Source organism: Mus pahari, chromosome 19, assembly GCF_900095145.1.
Source record: "Mus pahari chromosome 19, PAHARI_EIJ_v1.1, whole genome shotgun sequence".
In the NCBI taxonomy this organism is placed as follows: Eukaryota; Metazoa; Chordata; class Mammalia; order Rodentia; family Muridae; genus Mus; species Mus pahari.
In genome coordinates, this window is record NC_034608.1 from 31,395,326 (window position 1) to 31,417,680 (window position 22,355).

The 22,355-nt window shown below is 53.3% G+C and overlaps 1 protein-coding gene across 11 annotated transcripts in view; it reads left to right on the forward strand.

Moving 5' to 3' along the window:
• Positions 1-22,355, forward strand: part of Mcf2l (MCF.2 cell line derived transforming sequence like) — a 136,534-nt gene that overhangs the window by 59,652 nt on the left and 54,527 nt on the right. Inside the window, exon 1 of one of the 11 annotated variants that reach the window (XM_029531947.1) lies at positions 8,302-8,728. The exons of the other annotated variants lie outside the window; for them this stretch is intronic. Within the exon in view, the coding sequence (XP_029387807.1) occupies positions 8,656-8,728 (73 nt within the window). The 5' untranslated portion in view covers positions 8,302-8,655. Of the gene's footprint in view, positions 1-8,301; positions 8,729-22,355 lie in introns of those variants that run through there. 11 annotated transcript variants of the gene reach the window in all.

Sequence of the window (22,355 nt, forward strand, 5' to 3'; positions counted from 1 at the left end):
CTCAGTTAGTGTAGACGTGGGGTCTAGCCTCAGTCCCAGCTCAGAAGGTTGACTCACACCTAAGGTCAGCTTGGGGCTTGACGGGGAGATGGGATGAGAGGTCTTTCAGGGGACCATGGATTCAGGGGGCAGAGGAGCCCTTGCTTAGGCCCCACCTGGAGTATCTTGTCACAGGTACAAGGTGTTTGTATCTTCTAGGAAGTTCTGACATATTGACCAATAGAAAGAAACTTCCCAAGAGAGAAACTAGCGGAGAGCAAAAAAACAAAACAAAACAAAGAAACAAACAAAAACCATGGGACTCTGAATTGAGGAGAGTTGTATCTGGCAACGAAGAAGAGATGAGAGTGCAGTGGGGTAGGGGTGAGAGGTGAAGAGGAGATAGGAGGAACCTGCTGGGAAGAAAAATAAGAACACACTGGCCCAGAATGCCGGTGACACAAGGGGTTGGTGTAAATCTGACTGACAGACATGGTTTGAGATCTAGAAAACCCCACAGGGGATTAATTCCTCGTGGCAGCCCGTGAGACTGGCTGTGGCATCTGAGAAAGAAGCCAGACTGTGGGTACAGCTGACAGGAGTCCCTGCTCAGGCCCTTGGTTCTGAGGACCCAGGACGGATGGCATCAGGCTCACCTCTCCACCACTGTCTTTTCTTCTTGAATAAGGAAAATCTTAGGAGTGCCGCCTTAGAGCTGCCCTAAGTGTGGGTCTGGAGATGCCAAATGTGTGTTTAGTGTTGGGTGAGTTTCTCACATGAGGGCAGGGGCTTCACGACTGCCCTGGAGGTCCAAGGGGTCCCCTTCTCACATAAATATGTTAGCTGCACTTATAAAAATGTTTGAGGGAGGGAAAAATACTTTTCACATTTGGAAACACTTAAATTCTCCCTTAGACGCAGCTGCTTGTGCTGCCCACCTCTCTGAGGGATATAGTGCCAGCCACAGAGCTCCGGAAGTCTGTGGAGGCCACGCCCCTTATCTCAGGGAGTAGGCGGGGCTGTGGAATCAGGGAGCACATCCTCCCGCTCAGGACACCACTGTGGCCTCCCCGGGTCACATGCTGCACACAGCTCTCGGGCCGTCTCCCTCTTTTCTGTTCTCTCCACACAGCAGCACTGTCTGTCCCAGGAGAGTCACTGGCCTGGGGGTCAGTGCTGGCCATGGTCTATGATCAACCATGATTCACACACCCCAGAGTATCATCCTCTTGACCTGGGAGGGGCTGCTGCCCACCCTAGCATAGAGCGGCTCACAGAGGCACACGGGGAACTCAGCTGGTGCCCAGCAGACGGGGCCTGAGGCCGTTGGTGCCAGAGTCTATGCTTTGCTAAAGACCACGTCATCCGTCTGCACCGCGGGAAGCGTTGAAAACACAACACAGAGGGGTCACGATGGTGACCCACCAGGCACTTTTCCCCTGGGCATCCTGGCTGCCACCTCTCTGTTGGCTTCCAGCCTGTCAGGGGCTCTGCCTCTTCAACCTCTTCTTCTCTTCGGCCTTGTCCCTGTTTGGCCACTGTCTCCCCCAGGCAGCTGTGAGGAGACCTGGGTAGATGCTGCCATCCGTTTCCAGTTCTGGGCTGCTTACCTATGGAAGGTACGCTCTGGTGACCTGTGCAGACCGTTCCAGTACGACTTAGATGTGACTGAGACTGGGGGACAGGGAAACTGATGTCAGCTAGTCCTGTCCCCTACCCCAGAAGTGACAGGGCTTCAGCTGCTTCCCACCCCTCCCACCTCACTCCAGATGGAGGGCGGGCCTGCCGTGCCTGTCCACTGGCTCCCTGTTTCCATCAGCAGTGACAGGACTCCAGAGTAAGGTGGGTGGAAACGGGGAGCCAGTGGACAGGCACGGCAGGCCCGCCCTCCATCTGGCTGGAGCAGCAAGGACCACAGCACATTCTTGATGCTTTCTTCCAGGTCTGTACAGCACAGGTTTGCACGGTTCTGAAGGAGCTTCCTTATTCCCCAGCCCCCACCATAGCCCAGTCAGATGCCCAGTCACCTGCTTCTTCTCTTCTCTAAGGCGCCGGACTCTCAGGTCCTCCAGGATCAGTTGAGCTTCTCGCTTTGAGTACTGCTCTGTAGTGAAGATGTGGGTACCCTGAAGGGGAAAACTCACTCACTTAGAGGGGAACCAGGAGTAAAACTGGAATTTGAAGTATATGATTACTTGTACGTATGTGACTGCTTTGCCTGCCTGTATGTCTGTGCACCACATGCACGCCTGGTGTCTGCAGAGGCCAGAGGAGGGCACCAGGTCCCCTGGGACTGCAGTTATGGATGGTTGTGAGCCCCTACATGAGCGCCGAAATTTGAGCCCGAGTTCTCTAAAAAGCAGCAGTGCTCTTAACTGCTGAGCCATCTCTTCAGCCTCGGTAAGAATGGAATTATTAAAAACGCTATTCTCCAGCTGGCGTGAGGGTCTCTGATGTCGAAGGAGTGGCTCCTGCATCTCCCTGCCCTCCTGTTAGTCCAATTATCATCTACTGAGTTCTCTCTGCGCATGCACATGCGCCTGCCCTTTCACCTCCTGGCCCCTTCCTTCTCAATCCCCTGCCCCAGTTCTTTCCTGCCCTCATCCTCTGCCTTCCCTCCTACTGCCTGGCCCTCTTCCTGTTCAGTACCTCTGTCTCTTAGCTCCCTGCACACCAGCCCTTCCATCGCTCACTCCACCTTCCTTCCGTATAACTCTGGCTCCCCTGATATCCCTTTCTCTCCCCACCCCCATGTGCCAGACAATGGCACCAAGCGAGATAGCACCCACTCCGTGGCTTTCCTTGTGCACACCATGATTATTTTCAGTGCGCACACAGCTTCCCATGCTCCGTCTCCTGCCACCAGCATCCTCTTCCCTTAGCCCCACCACCATGGATGCAGATCTGAGTAGCCTCAGGCGGCACGGAATCCAGGCTTCCAGTCACCTGCCCACAGCGTTCCACACAGGGCTGTTGTGTTTCTGTCTGCACAGCCCAGCTCCGTTGGCCTGAAATCCTGAGCCTCACCCTCCCATCTGCCACCCCCACGAAACTTCCGCACAGACCTTCAGACACACCCTGGCAGCTGGGTGGACCTGATCAGCTCTCACTAACCCAGGTATATCCAGGCAGCAAAAGGGGCTGGCCCTGTTGGGTCATGACCTGCGGCCTGGGCCACGCCCACAGGGCTGTTCTGACCCTGGGTTGTCTCCCATTCACTTACCCTGCAGCGGCAGCCGTAAGTCCTGCAGGACCACAGGATCCATCATGTCCTGAGTGGGGAGACCCAGGCAGAGCAACTCCCCACGTCTCATCAACCTGGAGTCCGGAGTTTCCTTCAGTAGTCTCAGGTGGGTCCTGAGACTGAGACCCCCTGGTCCTTTAGGGGACCTAGGGGACTTCTGTGAACCACCCTGCATCCTGGCGCCTGTGGTTGCAAGTGAGCCTCAGCTTCCAGGCTTGGGATGGGGACAGGCTTAGGGGTACAGAATCTGATAGCATTGTCCATGGAGTCTTGTCTGTCCCCCTGCCCCACCCCTGTTGTTCCTGTGGCCACAGTCCCTGGTGTTCCAGGCGCATCCTGGAGGACTGACGTGGCCACACCCTCTGAGCCCCAGCTCCTCCGGCCTTTTATTTGACTTAGGTCCCACCTGTGTTTGCTTTCTGAGCTGCGTATCTGCCCACAGCTGCCAGCCTCCCTGGGTTGCTTGAGCTTCTGAGACAGCTGGGCTTCTGATGGCAGCTGTCCATCAGAGGTGGCTGCTCTACCCACAGCATTGGTACTGGATCAATGACTTCACCCTTGCCCAACAAAGCTAGTCCTCCTGAAGCCCCGGAGGTGGGAGATAGCCCACCGTCCTAAGCCCCCTGGACCCTGGGTTTTAAGCTTCTTCCAAGGGGCCCCTCTGGAGTCAGGGGAAGCAAGGATCTTCTGAATGCACCATTTCCCCTGTTGGACTTTCCTGTTTAGCTAATCAAGATGTTCATGGGTGGGCTTGCCAACACCGGCGACAATGCTCTGTGGCCTTCCAGAAAGTGATTCTGGGCCTGGTGTTAAGGTGTTTCCAGGCTGAGCCTCAGTCCTGGGGCCTCTCCCTGCTTCCACCCCTGTTGTATGTAAATACCACCTCTACACTCACTGACACTGTGTTAGTTACTTTCCGGGTTGCTGTGGTGAATACCAGACAAAAACAACTGAAGGGAGTAAGGAAGGTCCGGTTTGTGCTGACTCCAGGGTAGGCTGTCTGTCATGGTGGGGAAAGCCTGGCAGCTATATCTGCAGTTGGGAAAACAGAGAGCAGTGACTGCCAGGGCTCGGCTGGCTGTCCCCTTTCTACTCATTCTGAGACCCTGACCATGGGATGGTGCAGATCCCTCATTTAGGGTGGGCCTGCCCATGCCAGTTAACCCCATCTAGAAACGGCATCACAGACGTGCCCTGGGATTTGCCTCTCAGACATCCTAGATCCTGTTGGTTGATAATATTAACCATCACAGACTCAGGAAAACACACAAATAAAGAGTGAAGGCCAGTTAGAGGTGAACTGAAGTCCTTACTTCTGCCACTGTGAATGAGTCCCTAAAGACTCTCCACTGCTGTGGGCAGGAGGAAGGAGCTTACATCCATGAAAAGCATTGGGAAAGGCGCACAAGGGCAGCAAAGCAGTAACCCCTGTGCCACGATTATATCCCAAGGTCAGGCGGCTCAGAAGTGGAGACCCTGGAAAGCCTCAGACAAGGGTGGGAGGCTGGGGTGGAGGTCCCCGGGGAAGTAGGGCTAAAAATGGGGGTCCTGGGGCTCTGGGCCTGATCTGAGAGAGTGGGCTGAGGCTTATTCCTAAGCTGGAGTTTGTCTGGAGTCAGACAGAAGGGAAGCCAAGGTGACCCCGGAGGCAAGTATGCCCCAGGAGGGCCTGGGGCTGTGTGCTCTGATGGCTCTCAGACTGCACCCAAGTGCCGGGTGAGATTGGCTCTTCCTCTGATGCAGTTTTTGGGGTCACTGACTAAGGTACGAGTTCCTTATACTGTCTCACTGAGTGAAAAGCTGGTCTTCTGGGGTTTCCAGCTCCTTCCAGCAAGGGTCACAAAGTGTCCACTCTCCTCCTTGAGCTCTGACTCCTGTGCATGACAGTGTTTGTCCCTGGTGCATCCTGGTGTCTAGAGGATGTGGGACCCTGATGATGTTAGGGAAGGGCTTCCCTGCTACCAAGGCAGGAGGCATCTGTGGGCAGGCAGAGCACATGGCATAATGCTGCTATCTGTAGCCAGCCCGCCCTCTGGGTGGAGACTTGTCCCCCTGGACTCACCTGGAGGTCAGGTGCAGCTTGGTGGACGGAGCGTATGTCATTGGTCACATGTGTCCCAGGCTATAATATTTTTGGACTGTATCAATCTACATCAGTCGCTTAAAGTATATGTTTCAAATATGATACTTCTGGGCTGAAAGATGAGTCCATGATTAAGATCAAATATTCTCACAAAAGATGTGAGTTTGTTTTCAGCAATACACCTGTAACTCCAGCTGTGAGGGATTTAGTGCAGCCGGCCTCCTTAGGCACTGGTGCTCATGTGCATATAAACACACACACACACACACACACACACATGCACACAACTAAAGATAAAATAAATGTTTTTAAAACGGGATATTTAAATATTATGTGCCAAATATTGAAATTTGGTTGATAATGCTGTACGTAAATAAACCATTCCTTCATGGGGGAGACTGGACTTCCCTTGCACCAGGGCCTAGAGTTCTTCTCAGAGAAGAGGTTAATTCATAGCTAAGAGCCCCTTTCCAAACTTTGACTCAGTAATTCTCAACTATGGGTCATGACCCCTATCCTAGATCATATATCATATATTTACATTATGATTCATTAAAGTAGCAAAATTACATGTTATTTTTTACTTGTATGTAGTAAAAATTACAGTTATGGAGTAGCAATGAAATAATTTTATGTTTGGGGTGACCACGCCATGAGGAAAGGGTTGCAGCATTGAGAACCGCTGTGGGTGAACAGGGTAGTCAGAGCCTCGGAAAGGTGGAGTCCCTTCCCTCAGGAGGCATGGCTCTTCCTCCCTCAGTGCATTCTTTCATAAACTCTATTAGCTTTGTTGACCATACTCAACAAAAGCATAGCTAATTACTATGAGGCCAACCATTGATGTGGGTGGGCCTTGCCTTACTACAGACCCAGAATGGAGTTAGGATCTTGCCCATCGTTCTGGGATGTTCTCTGTACACCGCCTGCACCAGGGTTCTCCATTTCTGTTAACCATTGGACGCAGAAAAATGCCTCAGTTTACTTCCGGGACTTCCCAGACTTTGGGCGTGGCCATGAAGCTGCTGTGGGCTGAGCTATGTATGTATCTTAGGCATAGTCTGCAAACAAGACCAGGAAGGTGGCCTTGGCATTATAAGATGTCACATTTATGTCATATTGAAAGTGTGGGCAAGGCGCATGAGCTGTGGCTTTAGGGAGGGGAGGGCATTGTTCAAGTCAGGTGATGGACCATGGGTCAGACCTTGGGCCTTCTGTAGTAAGCTGGGATGCTCAGGACCTGAGAGAAGAGACACGATTTCGGTGTAGTGAGGGCATCAGTCTCCCAAAAAGAATAAAAGAAATCATGAAGTGAGTGGTCAGGCCCACCAGAAGCATGGACACAGGACAGCAGCCAGCCCCTCCCTATCTGCATTGCCCTGGGCCTTGGTGGGGTCTCCATCCGCACTAACACATTGCTCACCTGATGAACCAGTGGGAACCTGCCATGTGCCCTGCAGATCTCTGGTCAGTGTGCACGACTTAATTGTGCAGCCCCAAGCATGGGGCTGGGGACAAGAGCAGGCAAGAAGGAACTGGCCAGCTCCCCAGTTCTTGCTTCTGTCCCCAGGTACCTTCCTCTGTCACATGGCCTCTTCTCAGCAAAGGATAGCTCTGGATGTCCTGCCCCTGGCCTTAATAAGAACTCGCTATGTAAGCAGCTTGCTTCTCAAACCTGTAGTTTTGCTTTTAGTCCACATGTGTCTGCTGTAGTGTGGGGACCTGAAGTCCCCCTGTGCCTTTACTGTCCTTGGGCTCAAGCACAGTTAGGACAGGGACATTCAGTGGCCTCAATGGGGGTGGACCTTGGCAGCCTTGAATTTGTTTCCACATAGTAGGTGCTCAGGGTGGTTATACTCTAGTCTGCCGTGAATGTGGGGGAACTGGAGGTTGGGCATGGGAGAAGGTGGATGTTTCCCCACTGGGCCAACAGTCATGCCTTGATCTGCTCTGGTGGCCCTAACAGTTGTCCTGTCCCTGTGGGCTGGTGAAGCAAGGGTTATCCCATCAGAGTACAGATGCTGATGAAGAGGCTGAGAAAGATGAGGAGAGTGACAGAATTCACTCTCCTGGCAGGTGACATACCACCTGACCCACTAGGGTCAGGACAAGGGAAAGAAGGGATGAGGGTGGATCCCAGACTACAAGCCTGGCCCATCTATTTACAATGTCCTAACAAGCCCCTGACAGCGGCATGGTGGCCTGAGCGCAGACAAGGTTGGCCTGAGATATGATGGCAGCAGGCAGGAGCACCAGCTAGCCCTGTCAAGGTCAGCTAGCCCTGTCAAGGTCAGCTCCTAGGGTGTGTGCCCAGCCACCAGAGTCCTAGTGCAGGGGCCAGAGGACTCGGGTAAAGGCATGGAGAATTAGACATAGATGACATTGGGCACCCACCCAGGGGGGACAGGTAAGAAGAAACTAGAGCTACTGAGGTGACGTCTGACCCTGATGGGGACTTGGGACAGTGAGGCCGTCCCATGGCTGCTGTTCGGCGGAGCAGACTCAGGGGCAAGTGTAGGATTTACTGTCTCTGCTCCCCTGGGGGTTGCAGGCACAGGACATGGGTGGTGACTACTGTCCAGGAAGATGAAGTCTCGCAATGCACTCCAACAGCATCTCACCAGCTGTAGCACTGGAAAACTGATGCTGCAGGCAGTGTTAACCATGAGCCCCACCTCACAATAAGCTACGGTTGGGCCTGCAGCCTGGGAGACCCCATTTCCCCACCACCAAATTGCCCACCCTCTGGAGAATTGGGAAGCCTGATGGTTAGACCCAGACAAACAGTCTGCCCGAGTGAAGAGTGTCATGCCTCCTGCTGAAGGACCGTCTGAACGGTCAGGACCTAGTTAAGTTGGGGCTCCTGTGGCTAAGGGCTGGTTCCCTTGGCCCATGTGGGTGGATAGGACCTGGCTGAGCCCGGACCTCTAAGGCTTAGGTCCCTGTGCCCTGCTGTCCCTGTGGATGGAACCTGACTGAGGTAGGGCCCCTGCAGGGAGGGTCCAGACAAACAACAAGGAGCCTGGCTCTGCAGCCAACAGGACTCAGCTGCTGCCAGGCTCTCAACAGTTAATCATCTGCCAAGGGATAAGTGAGCTGATTCTAGCTCCTTAATCAGGACATTGAATCCGAATCGGAGGCCCTGCAAGGAGCAGCAGTGCCACCACCGCTGCTGCCACCGCCGCAGCCTGTGGCACTCGGAGGACAGCACTGCGCAGCAAAGCCAGGGAGGCATAGTATCCCCACGCAATAAGCAGTCCAAGATGGAGCTCCACTGGCTTCCTTTGTGTGGCCCAGGCGGGCTGGCCGGCACACAGGTCATCAGGTCCTGACCAGTGTGGAGGGTGACAGCATGACTTTGAGCCTCATCTCCGTGCTGTCCCAGGACGTCACAGCCCTGTGGCTCCTGCTGAAGACAAGTGCAGGTGTGTGGGCTCTGTGTTCTGTTTGCTCTGGTGTGTTGTAAGAGGCAGGGGGTGGGGTGGGCTGTGTGTGACAATAGAGAGGACTAGGTGGGCTAGGTAAGCTGCTCTGATGCTGGGGTCCTATTGTTGTCTCAGATAGCAGGGTGCAAGTGAGGGTGGGGCGTGCCTGGGCTGGCTAGGTTATAGAGAATTCCCTCGGGGTGGGGTGGGGGGCGTGATGCCTTGCCCTTGTGGTCTGGGCAGTACCCCTCAGACCCTCCCTGGGAGTCTTTTGAGGACACCAGCAGCTGCAGCTGCTCCCAGATAAAGGGTGACTGCACCCCTTCTCAGAAGGCTGGAAAGGAACGATCTCTCCTTTGTTCAAGATTTCCACGGACATGCCGGCTAGCAAAGGAAAAACACGCCCAGAACCAGTGGCATGGCTTTGGTTTCCTCCTAGCAGGGGTACCTGGCAATGCCAGTTATCCCCATAGATGCCCATTTAATGCCAGAACCTAGGAACAGTGGGATACGGGACTAGACGGCCATGGCACTTGGACAGTGAGCTCTGGCTGCTTGCTTCCCGGGGCTTCTGTGGTCTCACTTAGAGCTGGCTCTGCCTCTGGGAGGGGGCGTGTGAGATGCTCCTAGCAGCCTGGATCCCGGCCTCAGCACTAAGGACAAGGGCCCCGGGAAGGGCGCACAGTCCTCCCAGGGAGAAAGAGAACAGGGGCTTGGCAGACAGGCGGTAGCTTTGGGTCCCTCCATTATTTCTAAGAGAGGAAGGGCACTCCTTTTGAAGTATTTTGTCACGGTTACATTTCCTGGTGGTATTTCTGCCAAGCACTGATGAATGACCCATAAAGGATTTTTTTTTTTTTTTTTTTTTTTTTTTTTTTTTGCAAATTTTAATGAATCAGCCCTGAGCTTTCTGACTACAAATAAATGTGGAGTAGCTGATTTTCCAGGGAGCCACTGGGGACAGCGAGAGGCCATAGAGGCTTCCCCAGCACATCGGAAGCCAGGGGCCACACAGAACCATATTCCCTGCCTGCTTGTATCTTAGCTGGGTGAAGTTCTCCATTCTTATGACTCCCCTTAAATTCTAGGTGCGTTCATGTTGCGCGCTGTAGCTTTAAGATCTCAGCCACTCCGAGGGCTTTCCTGGGGAAGCTTGGTGAGGCTAAGGTTGGGGTTTGTGCGTTGGCTTCCAGGAACTGTTAGTCAGATTTCTGCATAAACAGAAGCTGGTGTGAGTGACAAATGTGACAACAGGCTTGTGCGTCCTCAGGCCGGTTCTCTAAGTGGGCACTCCCCTCTGGGCACCGGGAGCCATTTTCTGGGGCATCCAGTGCCCCTTAGGTTGCCTGGCACTCACTCAGTGGGACAAGTGGGCCTGGAGCCCTGTGCCTGAGCCAGGGTGGGAGACCTGAGAATATCACAGCTGGTGGAGCAAAGGGATGTCGTGTTTGAGTACACACACTCAGCTCACGCCTGTCTGTGATCCATGAGACCCACAGGTATGTGTGACCCCACCAGCCCCACCCTCATACCACCCTGTCACTCACTGAGTGTCTCTCTCTCTCTCTCTCTCTCTCTCTCTCTCTCTCTCTCCCACACTCTGGGGGCGCGTGCGGGCTACACTGATTTTGTTCATCGTCTCTGAGCCTCCCGCCAGCCATCCTGTGCACTCAGCTGCCCCCTGTGTGTGTTCATGGTCATGTGTGTAGTNTGTGACCCCACCAGCCCCACCCTCATACCACCCTCTCTGTCACTCTCTCTCTCTCTCTCTCTCTCTCTCTCTCTCTCTCTCTCTCTCTGCCACACTTTGGTGGCTCTTCCAGGCTACACTGATTTTGTTCATCGTCTCTGAGCCTCCCGCCAGCCATCCTGTGCACTCAGCTGCCCCCTGTGTGTGTTCATGGTCATGTGTGTAGTGCGGGGCCAGGTCTTGCACCTCTGCCTTGGTGGGGTGAAGCTCTTCCATGGATTGTCTCTGTTTGAGGAGCATCTCTGGTGAAGGTTGATGTAATTGTTTGTTTTTAGATTTGCACCAACCTTGGGACTTAATGGGAGGTAAAAGTCCCTTTGTGCAGTTTAGGGGAGGAACACAGGACCCATCTCATCCCAGGAGGCTCTTAGCACCAGGCCAGGGAGAACCCAGTGTCCCTGGGAACAAAACATTGCTCTCTGCCTGGGGAGCAGGGGTTTGTGGCTTGGGATTCTCTGCATTGCCCTCTTTGAGGTGTAACTAAGAGATTCTGTGTACAAGTCATTATTTTAGAATGGGTAGGAAGGGAACAAAGCACTTGCTTGCCTGCCTGTCACTCACCCTCAGCCTTGGGCTAGCCTGGGCTGCTCCTGCCTGCATCAGCACTGAAGGCTCACTGTGTGGGTAACAGGGCATAGTTAGCCCCCGAGGTGCCATGTGCACTCGTGTCTGGCCTCTGTTGTGCTGTAGATCTACCCCACCACTCCTTCCAGGCCATACCTCACTGTGCCAGGCCCGGTCTGCTTGCACCTTCAAAGATATGCTCCAAGACTCACTGCCCTTCCTGTCCTGATCCCAGAGGAGAGTGTGGCCGTACAGCTGTAACTCCTGGACTGGGGTGTTTGAAAACTCAGTATCTGAAAACTAGTTCTTTCTGGGGTACTATACAAGGGATGGGTAGGGGCAGGATGCAGGAGCAGGATGCAGGGACTGGAGCATCATCCCTCTGGCAATAAGTAGCCCTGATACTTGTAGGCACCTCTTATGCCTGGGTTGCAGGCTTGGTTCTGGAGCACTGAGAATATGGTAGGAGCCATTTGGAGGATGGTCATACTCCCTGATGCCCACTGGCTCTGCCAACAGAACCCTACTGGTCCTCTTGGGCCATCTCATCGGGGTTATACAGAAAAGGTCAAAGTGTCCCAAGATCCAGCAGAAACCATCTTTCTGACACTGTCACTGCCCAGGCTCTCCTTCATCTCTGGCATCCTGGAAGGAAAGTACAAGGAGAAACTGGTAGAGTGTGTCACCACCTTGTGGTGACCTTGGTCAAGGGCACAATCTAAGTGACTCTTCTCCTTAGCCTCCTGTGCACCCACCCATCCTCCAGCCCATATCCTGCCTCCAGGGAGTCCCTGAGACCTGGAGCTCAACTGCAGCTAACACGCTGGTGCTTCTAGACTTGGTCCTTGCCAGCGCCAGTGGGCCAAGGGCAAGGTGGTACTGTGTGCCTGCAATGTCCTCATAAAGCCAGGGCTCTGATATCAGCAGTGCAAGCACCGCCCACAGGCTGTGCTCGCCAGATGGTGGCCTCCAGCCCGCAAGGTGAGAGTTCTCATCCCTATTTTGTATGAGGAGGCCAAAAAGGAAGAGCAGACTGCCCAGGGCCAGAGCTCAGCTGTGCATGGTGGGCAAGGCTGGTACCTAGAATGCATCCCTCCCTCCTACAGGCTGGCTTGGTATCCACTGCTCTGTGTCTGGGCCTTCTGAGTCAACAGTTCATAGCGGTGATGAAACCAGGGTTCCAAGGTCACACTGAACATCAGCAGCAGACGCCTAGATTCCGTGTTTGTGGCTGTCCCTTTCTAGGCCGCCACAGAGGATTTGTGGAGAGGTAGGAAGGAATGGCCGCTGATGGGAAGACAGAGTAGCATGAGCCTCACAGAAAATACACTAACTAAACCTACTATGTGATCCAGTTGTGCCTGCCACCCACAGGCCCTCACCTGCATTCCCTGCTCACTGAGATGTCACAGCAGCCAAGGAGGTCAGCCTTGGTGTCATCAGTGGCAGTCAGAGGCATAGTTCATAGACACAGGGATACAACTTAGCCATAAAAAGATATCCTGCCATTTCAGCAGCTTGGAGGGGCTGGAGGGCCCTGTGAAAAGTAAAGTACGCCAGGCAGAGAACTGGCTGCTGGGTGCCCTCACTTCTTCTGTGTGGGTCTGAAAGGCTACATCTCTGGAAAGGAGAGAGAGAGGAGAGGGCAGAGTCCTCTGGTAGCATGACTGGCAGAGCAGAGCCTTGCGGGTGAGCCGTCCTGTGCAGGAGAGAGAGGCTGGGCTGAGGTATGCTCTTCGAAGACCCATGCCTCAGTGGGGGTGTAGCCACCCCAACTTCTCCAACATCACAGCCAGTCAGTGGCCCCTAGATACTGAGTCAGGCCTGTTAATGCTCTAAAACTTGACAAGAGCACTGAGGGGGGTGCTGGGAAGCTGAGGAGAACTGGTTACATAGAGTTGGGGTTGGTAGTTCAAAGGATACAGAGTCTCAGTTACCCAGAACGCCAGTCTGAAGCGCTGCATGGCAAGGCCATTTAATCCCACACTGGTGGATGTTTTCCGAGTGAGTCTGAACTCTTCCAACCACGCAGACACACATGCAGCAGAGGCAATGGAGTGGCCGTGGAAATGATCTCACGGCATGAGCGAACATCAGGTCGTACACGTCAGCCACACCCAGTGTCTGTTTGCCCATGTACCTCAGTGAAGCTGGGGTAGACACCATGGCCGCCAGGGATTGCCAAGTGAAGGATGCCCTTAGAGTCTGCCCAGTGAGTAGAGCCAAGCCCTGGGCTGTGGGGTCGAAGGCTGCTTACTCCCCTATGGGGCTGCACCAGAATCCCTGTGTTTCTCTCGAGCTGCTCATGGTCCATGCTCAGCTTTTAATGATTTGTGTCTGAACTGGAGATGCATTTCGTGGTCATGTAACCTTGCTTCATGGGTCAGTAGCCATCCATAGTGTCTGCACAAGGGACACCGGACACAGGTGAGCGGAAACAGGTATCCCTCATGCCCCACCCTCCAGTGATCCAGGTCAGGGTGGCATGGAGATCCAGGGTCCTGAGTTGTTTGGCGAGTTCCTGTCCTGATAAACCCATGGTGTGGTCATCGGAGCCCCAGCAGGCTCCCTGGCCTCCAGCTGTCCTGAGACCAGGCAGCTGAGGCATCTCCCCCTCCCCAGCAGGGTGGGGCTGGCCAGAATGTGCGCTCAGCTGCCATTGGGGCCACGTGGGCTTTAAGAGGCCAGAGAGAAGAAAGTACTGGGTCCAAAGGGAAGAAGGGTGGACTGAGTCAGAGAGGGAGAAGCTGCATGTCACAGGCTCCACTCTGGAACTCAGGGTGGCTCCGTAAGCAAAAGGACCCTTAGTCTACACCATGCGCAGGACTCATCCAGGCAGCTCATCCATTCACCGTCATCCTCGTCAACAGTCATCCTTATCAACTGCCTCTTGTTCAGTGAGCAGCCCGAGCAACTGGGCCCAAAGCCTTCCCAGAACCCAGGTCCTTAGGGTAGACCCTGATCTACAGTAGGGAGCAGAGGCAATGGAAGCTGGGGAGGGCAAGGGACAGGTGCCTGTCCTTCCCCCACGAATGCCCCTCCCCCAAGGCTGTGACCTGTCATAGTAACTGCAAGTGTCTCAGACCCGCACCTCACCTCGTCCTCTGCACCGTCACGTTCAGACTCTCAGACACTTTATGCTCTGAAAACTTAGTGAGGATTGAAAAGAGCTTGATGCCAAATATTTATAAAATTTAAAAATTTGCCAGAGATTTAAAAATACTAACTTTAAAACAAAAAACAAAACAAAACAAAAAACCATTGTGGTGACTAAGGTGTTTCTCGGTGAAGAGAACCCCTTAGTTACCCACGGGAACCCCTCTGCCTGGAGTGGGCTCTGTGGGAAGAATCTTGGGTTCCATCTTGTTCTGATATCCCTGACGTATGGCCATGCATAGTGAGTGCCCCACCATTTCTGAGCACAGACACACCAAGCTCAGAGAAGAATGGGGACCCTGCTATGAAAACAGTTTGAATTCCAAATCCCTGAAGAGCCCTTGACTGTCATGAAATGTTTTTTCTTAACAAAACAAGGACAAACATCAATGGTGACAGAGCCTTGTTGACTGGCCCCTGCTCCCTAGGACAGTGCACATGGCCTTGTCTCCCTCCAGCACTGAAGAGAAGGAGGACCTTCAAAGCCACCTTTGGGCCACTTGTGCTCAGATGCTGGGAGAGGCTGCAGGTACCCCGCTGTCGGGCTCTGTGACAGACACCTAACCCTCTGGTCCTCAAGGACAAGGAACATCAGGATGCCAGTTCCACAGCAGAGGCCTTCACAGGCCTGAGGCTCATTCTTCTCCCTATGAGAACCTTGAACACGTCTGACTGCTGGCCTTTGAGGATGACCCCAGGCTTTGTTTTCCATGTCTCTGCCTCACCATTGTCCCACTGATGAAAGAGTCTGGGGTCAAGGGGTTGAAGTGGGGTCTGTGGACTGGTCCCATTAAAGTAGAGGTAATGTCTTCCCGAGCTTGGAGGTAACCTCCTCCTTGTCAAAGGGCATGCGCCAAACCCAGGGCTCTCCATGAGCCTCTCACAAGCGGTGCTGTTCAACTGCGCTCTACCTAGTGAATGGCTGCTGTGCATGGCTGCTTGGAGCACCAGGCCTTGCCACTATGCCTTCTGGGTAATTCGAGGTGGTCACGTGCCATCAGGAGGTAGAAGTTGAACAGACTTCCGGGCCGCTCTCCTGCTGTGGAGAAGTCTGTGGAGCATTTGGGAAAAGGCCTGCTCTGCTGCCTGGTGGTTTGGATTTGGAGGGTGCCATGGTGTCTCACAACCTGAGCTTCAGTCTGTATTTTCCCAGGGGCCGCAGGCCACAGGCCAGGAGTCACGCATGAACGTGGGCAGGCTGGGCGGGCCAGCCATGGTGACCGGCTTTCCAGGACCTTCCCTGGCCCTAGGTCTGTCTGTCTTGTAGCTGCTGAAGGCTAGCTCAGGGTACACCTTCCCCACTTCAGCAGGGGTGTGGGTCTCTCAGTGAGGTCAGATTCACTGACCCCACCTCCAGATGCGTACACAGCCAGTGCGTTGTGAAGGAAACTGCCACCACTCTGCGCAACCCCAGCTGGTTGTGGGACTCCAGGCCTGTATCACAGGAGGGGCAGTGCACCTCCATCTTTGCAGAATGCCCTTCGCTGACTCGGGATCACTGGGTCTGGACTGAGTGCCTGCAGCTTCTCTCTTCAAACCCAGCCTTGATTTCCCATGGGCTATCATTTGTTTTCAAAATCAGACCTCAGCCAATTGGCCATAAGGTGAGCCCTGTCCACAATCTTGCCCTACAGTTGGGTGGTGGCTGTAAGGATGGAGGCCAGCACTGGGGACACGTGTGCCGAGAGGGAGGGGTTGAGGTAAAGTGGGGTCAGGATCTACAGGGACCAGCTGGAAAGTGACTTCAAGCCAAACTGTGCATGACCTCGGGGGGCTGGGACAGAAACCCCATCCCCAGGGCTGTGAATGTGATCCACTGGGTAGTTTGCTGCCCACAGAGAAGGGAACTATCATTTCCTTGAAGGGTCAAGGGGGTGTGGAGGCTCCTCTTAGCCTCACCCAGGCATGACAGAAGCGACCGTGTGACAGTCATCACAACTGTCACATGGCGTTCAACAAGTGCAGTGTTTGAGGCTTGGTGACAACTTGAAAGAGCAGCAGCTGGCGTGGGCTCAGGCACATGGGAGTGGCAGCGTCCAGTTTCAGGACCTGGCCTCTCCCTCCCCGGCTCTCAGCACCAGGCACCCTCTGGTTATTCCCAACCCAGGACTCATCTGTGAATCACTGGTTAGAGAAGGACCTACAGAGACTGAAGGGGACCAAGGCGCCCTTTGGGAGACAAAGGCCCATCCTGCATGTGTAGTAGAGTGGCATGGTCCCCAGGGCAAGTCTGTCCAACAATACTTCCTGTATCCAGAGACCGTTTAAGCAAAATATTGAGAAAGCTGTTAAAATTATCAGAACTATCTTCCTGACCTTCACACCTTCCCCTTCCCCTCCCCCGCACTCTTCCATTTCTGCCTAAATCACTCTTTGGCATTGTTTCAGTTAGGCTTCTGTCGCTGTGATGAAGCACTATGGCCTTAAGCAGGAGAAAAGGGTTTATTCCACTTCCCCTTCTTAGACCATCACCAGGGCAGGCAGGGGCCTGGAGGCGGGAGCGGATGCAGAGGCCATGGGAGAGTGCTGTTCAATGGCTTTCTGCTCATGGCTTGCTCGGCCTGCTTTTTTATAGAGCTCAGACCCACCAGGCCAGGGTGGCCACACCTACAGCCTAGAATCATCTTCCAAAATGACCCCAGCTTGTGTGAAGTTGACATAAAATTAGCCCGGACAAGTATGTGTGCCACAGTGAACCTGGAGCATATGTGAGTGACCAAGGCACCTCCTCTCTTTGTGACAGCTGTAACCATACTCCCATTCATCTGTAAACTTGAGTCGCCCTGAGCTACAGGCGTGAGCAGCACTGTGGGTTTCGTCCTCCCAAGGATGTAGATGCAGACCCAGCCCAGAAACCACCTGTGAGACACCAGCGGAGTAGGCAGTGCCCCAAGGGGCCTGGAGAGCTGGGTGGCCCTGGACATGGACCAGGGCAGAAGCAGGTGTTCCTGTCAGTAGTGGTTTAATGTCCACCACCCACCAGATCTGCAGATCACCCTGAAGGGAGGAACCTTGCTTGTCCTGACATTTAGAGATTGCCTCTGAGAGTCAAGCAGTCTACCAAGGCCGCTTAGCCCCTGCTGGCCAAACCCAGAGCCCATACCCAGAACGCTTGGCTCCTCTTGGTCAGGTGAACAGCCAGCCTCATAGTCAGTCTCAGGAAATGAGGGTCCCACAGTGAGGATTGTCCCGGAATGCCACCTCTCGACAGCGTGATTCCTGAGGATGTTAGGGGTACACAAGCTTTCCACTGTGCTTTGTATGAGAACAATGTGGGGACTGTGTTGGGCTGCCAGACTAGACTCCACTGCGGACACATCCACCTGTCTGGCTTCCTAGGCCATGGCCTGCAGTGAAGCCCCCCACCCCAGTCCCCATGCCCCATCTTCCACATCCTGCATCCTAGACCCCACATGCCATGCCCTTGGCCCACGCCCTCTACCCTAACCCTGCACACAGTCCCTGTCTGTCTTTGCAGCTGCAGTTCACAGCTTGGAGACAGCTGCCCTGGTTGTTAGACATCCGCCTTTCTGCCTGAGGTAAAGAGCTGATCAAAGGTACAAACCTCACAGAACAGCCACATACTTCCTTTGCAGATTGTAAAGCTATTTCTCCATCTGCTGACTCAAAGACAAGGGGTTCATGGGAGAATCAGCTGCTCAGGTAGCTAAGCTGTAGTTGTTGCCCCTGAACGGGCCATGGAGAGGCCCCCAGGTGCTGCTTCCCTCCAAGGGCCTCTTGTCCAGCCATCTCTGCATCAGAAACTGATTTGTACTTCTAAACCCTGCAGTTGGGTCTTTACCTCGGAGCCTCAAGCCAGCAAGCTTCTCTGTCTGCCCTTCGTTGACGTTGGCCCTGCAGTCACATGGGCATCACCATGTGACTTCAGGCAAGTTGTCTTACTCATTCCAGGCATAGGCTTGCCTCTTCCTAAGTAGCGGTGATGGTTAAATTCATTTGTAACAAGAAAGCACTCGCTACTATTGCTACTTCAATGAACAATTTCCTCTGTGAGCCAAATGAAGTGTCATTTAATTGCTTGGGACCCTGAAGCTCAAGCCTCCCCACAGTTCCCTTGTGTTTTTCACTGTGGGAATGAGCCTCTGCAGAGTTCAGTAAACAATGGGTAGATGAGAAAGGGATGGGCTTTATACTTGTCACAGTGGAGAGCTGGCAGCAGAGGTCAGGTGCTGCCAATGTTCATGTAGCAAGGCAGTTGCTGGTCATGGCTGCTGGCTCCATCCAGCTGTGCGGTCCACTTGAGAATGAACAATGTCTCCTATGAGAGCTAAGCAGAGAGCCTAGCAAACTTCCTGGATGCCCTGTTCCTTTAAGGCGTGGTTGCAAGCTTGGAAACCACCGTGTGTGCGTAGTGACACCCACACTCCAGGGTGTGAGTGCTTGGGCAGGTGTTTGCCTGTACACCAGTACAGCCCTTGGGAAGGTGAGAGTTTAACTCCTGACCTTCCAGCACAGGGTCCCACCTAGTGGAAATGGCCTATATATCCATCCGGAGCAGGTGGATCCCCCGCCTGGCACTGGTGCTCTTCCAAGTGGTTCCCACACACTGACGTGAAAACTGTAGGCTGGTATTGCACATACCTGCAAGAGGCAGACCAGGGAGGACACCCTGGGTGCCGTAATTGCATGCATGTCTTCCTCTGCCGGTCTGTAAGTGTGTCACCTGTGTGGTTGTGAGAAGCCCTGTGGCGTGTGAGCATTGATGGCTGCTAGCCCTCGCTGGCTCTCTGCTGAGTGAATCCGAGGGGGAAATCTGCTGTTCTGACAGTGCTTTCCCCATCCACCCTTACAGTCCATCTCTATTATGGGCCTTGATTTAAAGTTTTTTGGGAACTTATTTTCTAAGATTAGGGGACAAGGATGGTTAGTGACAAGGGAATTCAGTTGCTGTGTGTGTGAAGTGGGGGGGGGGGGTAAATATTTTAATAAATAATAATAATAATTAATAATAATAATGAAACCCCTGGGATTTAAAAAGGTTTAAAAAGAGTTATGTCAGTTCTAGTCAGTAGCTCTTAGCATGTATCATGCGTTTGCCCTCAGTCCCAGCACATAACTGCAATGCTGGTCTGCCATCTTGTCACTTTCTTCCCCGACCAGCCATTCTGGGGATGCAGCTGGTTTGAAGCCTGTCACTTCGAACATCACTTTGCAGAATTTGAATCTTATTCTGCCTAGCTGCCCGACTGCCTTCCTTGTGTCCCCTCTCCATGAATAGGACCACGTCTGTGATTTGAGGGCTCTCCGAGGGACACTACGGCGGGGCTCATCTCCCACCGGATGACTGCTGATGTCATCCCATTTGACCTTCAACCCTAGACTTTGAAAAGAAGCATTATGTTTGATTGACAGTGAGCAAAAGCACATGGGGATGGGCTTTTGTCAGCTCTAAATAAAAGGAGATAATTAGCAAATAGCAGACTTTACTGTGTGACCCTAAGACCTGCTCTCCCAGAGGCCAGGGTCCCCTTGAGGGAGGCCAGGGTCCTGGTCAAAGTCATCACCCAAGCAGGGACCAGCTTCCCCATCCATCTCCACAGCTCCCCCACTTCCTGGCAGCCCTCTCCCCTACACAGGGCAACTTCTGGTTCTAGGTCTCTAACCCACCTTGCTCTAAGGTGTCTCTGCTCCTTGTTAATTGTCACTTTCTCCAGCCTTGAGTAGCCAAGTTAGGGGTCAGAATGCCCCTCAAGTAGGTGGAGGGGCAGGAGATGCTGTGTAGGAATCTCACCACCTGTTTCCCTGGGTGAAACGACTGAACTGGGAAGCGAGACCTCGAGTTAATCGTGAGGGCTTTTACCATCTGATTCTTTAGAGCAAAAGTTACCTAGAGGGCAAAGAGCAGCCCTGCCTATGTGGACTCCAATACCCCAGCAGGCTGTTTGTGGGGATAAAAATCAGCAGCTGAAGGCCTTTCGAGATTCAGTCCAAATTGATCTGGACTAAGATGGGCAGCCTTGTGTGGGGTGATGGTCACTTCTCTCCTAGAAAGACTGTACTAGGCACCCCACCCAGATTGCACTTCAAGAGCTTGGACTCTGCCTTCTTTCCTTACATCCTATATCCTGACACAGGGGCCCAGGGAGAAATGGTGTTGGGGAGGGTTAAACTCAAGATGTCTATAGTCCTTGTGTCCTGGAGCCCCTCCTAACTGCCCCTCTGACTCAGGCAGGGTCATGGTCAGTGTGGGGTGTTGTCTGTGCCTCCTTGTGCTCACACAGAGGAGTTCTGTGAAAGCTGACCTATCCTGACCTTGGACCACTAAGAGAGGGGGTGACCTGCTTCCTGCCCAGGGCACCTTCCGGGACTCTGCCTCCTGTGGACCTGTCTTAGCAACACAATTCCCTATACTCTCCTTACCTCCAGTCTACAAATCACCCTGGGTGAGGAGACTGAGAAAGCCTGCATCAGGGCACACACGCATCCAGGTTTCTTCAGCTGCAGAAACATCAGAAAGAACAAAAGATTATAATTCAGGAGGAAAATGTGACCAGCCTGCTGAGCTCTGAGACAGCATAGACCAAACTCTCCAGTGTTGGCTGGGCAGTGTTTGTGGACACTTAGAGTAGCCCTGCGGACTGGCCTGGCTGGTGATCATACATCACACACACACACACACACACACACACACACACACACACACACATACATGCATGCACACGTGCAGGCATGCACATGCATACACGCACGCACACACTAATATTTTACATTGTGTGCACATTTGGGTGTGTGTACATGTATGTGTGAATGCATATGCACATCTGTACATGCACCTGTGGGGACCAGTGGACCTCAGCTGGAGTTCCTCGGGTGCCACCAACCCCTTCTGGTTAGTTGTTTTGAGGCAGACTCTCGTTAGCTTGGAACTTGCCAAGTAGGTCAGCCTGGCTGGCCAGTAAGGCCCATGGACCTGTCTGTGTCTGCCTCCCAGTGCTAGGATTAAGGGCACAGCAACATCCCTGCCGTGTTTTACATGCGTTCTGGAGATTGAACTCTGCTTCTTGTGGGTTTGTTTGTTTGTTTGTTTGTTTGAAGGCAAGAACCTAACCTACTGACCTGTTGTCCCAGCCCAGATAGGTGTTTGTATGAGCTTGAAGGAGGCTGAAGTCCAGGTTCCGTGGCCTCTGCAGCTGTGGGTGGTGGGGGCATGCAGTAGCTCATGGGGTGAGGGCTGAGGCCCTGCTCAGGCCGGGACAGAAAGATTCGAGAGGATCATTGGCACTCTGGCAATTGGATTCCTCACAGAATGGGATCCTCTCATGGCATGGCTGTGGTGAAGCTCAGGGTGGACATACCTCCTGTCTGAGGAACTCATGAATACTCTGAGGCCAGGAGAGAGGAGAGCCAGGAGGCCCCTGGGTAACCCCCAAGTGGAACTCAGCCGTGTGTCAACCCGTCCCTGTGCGTGGAAACAGCTCTGTCAGGTGGCCAAGGCATGAACAGAGCCTGTGAGGTGGGATGAGTCACAACCTTTGGAGCCTGTCCACCCAGGAAGGAAGTGCCATTTACAAACGTTCGGAATCTAGTCTGAGGACTCTGTAGAGGTGTTTCCATCAAAGGCCATGATGCTGGGATTTTATTTCCTTAGGAATAGGCGCTGCCCAGAAGTTTAAAAGCATAGGTCTATGGTCGTGTGGTAGACGTCCCAGGGTCGTGGCAAAGTCCCAGGGAGCTTTGACCTGCTCAGGGCCGAACTCATCACTGGTTTTGGAGGGCCATTATATGGTCCATTCTCAGCTGTGGAGAAATTGACAGCCCCCAAATTTCTCAAACGCTCAGAAAGACTCTCAGCTCCCATTATGTGTTTCTCCATAATTCAGAAGCAGGTTTGAGAGCAGCCTCCCGGGCCACCCACCTTCTACTCTATCTAATGTTGCCTGAGAAGAGCAACAGGATGAACCACCAGTCATGAGTGTCCCACGCACCGTGCTATAAGCACTCAACCATTTCCCCAGGATTTAAAAATATATCAGTCTTACTAGGTGACTCTTTCTGGCCCTGCATTTCCCACAAAGGAATTAGCATTGCCAAGAAGTCTGAATGATACTGGACTGTGCGTGCTGAGTTCACACATGAGGCCAGCCTGGTGTTTACAGGGTGATGAATGGAAGCAGTGGCTCCTTGCTCTCTCCTCCT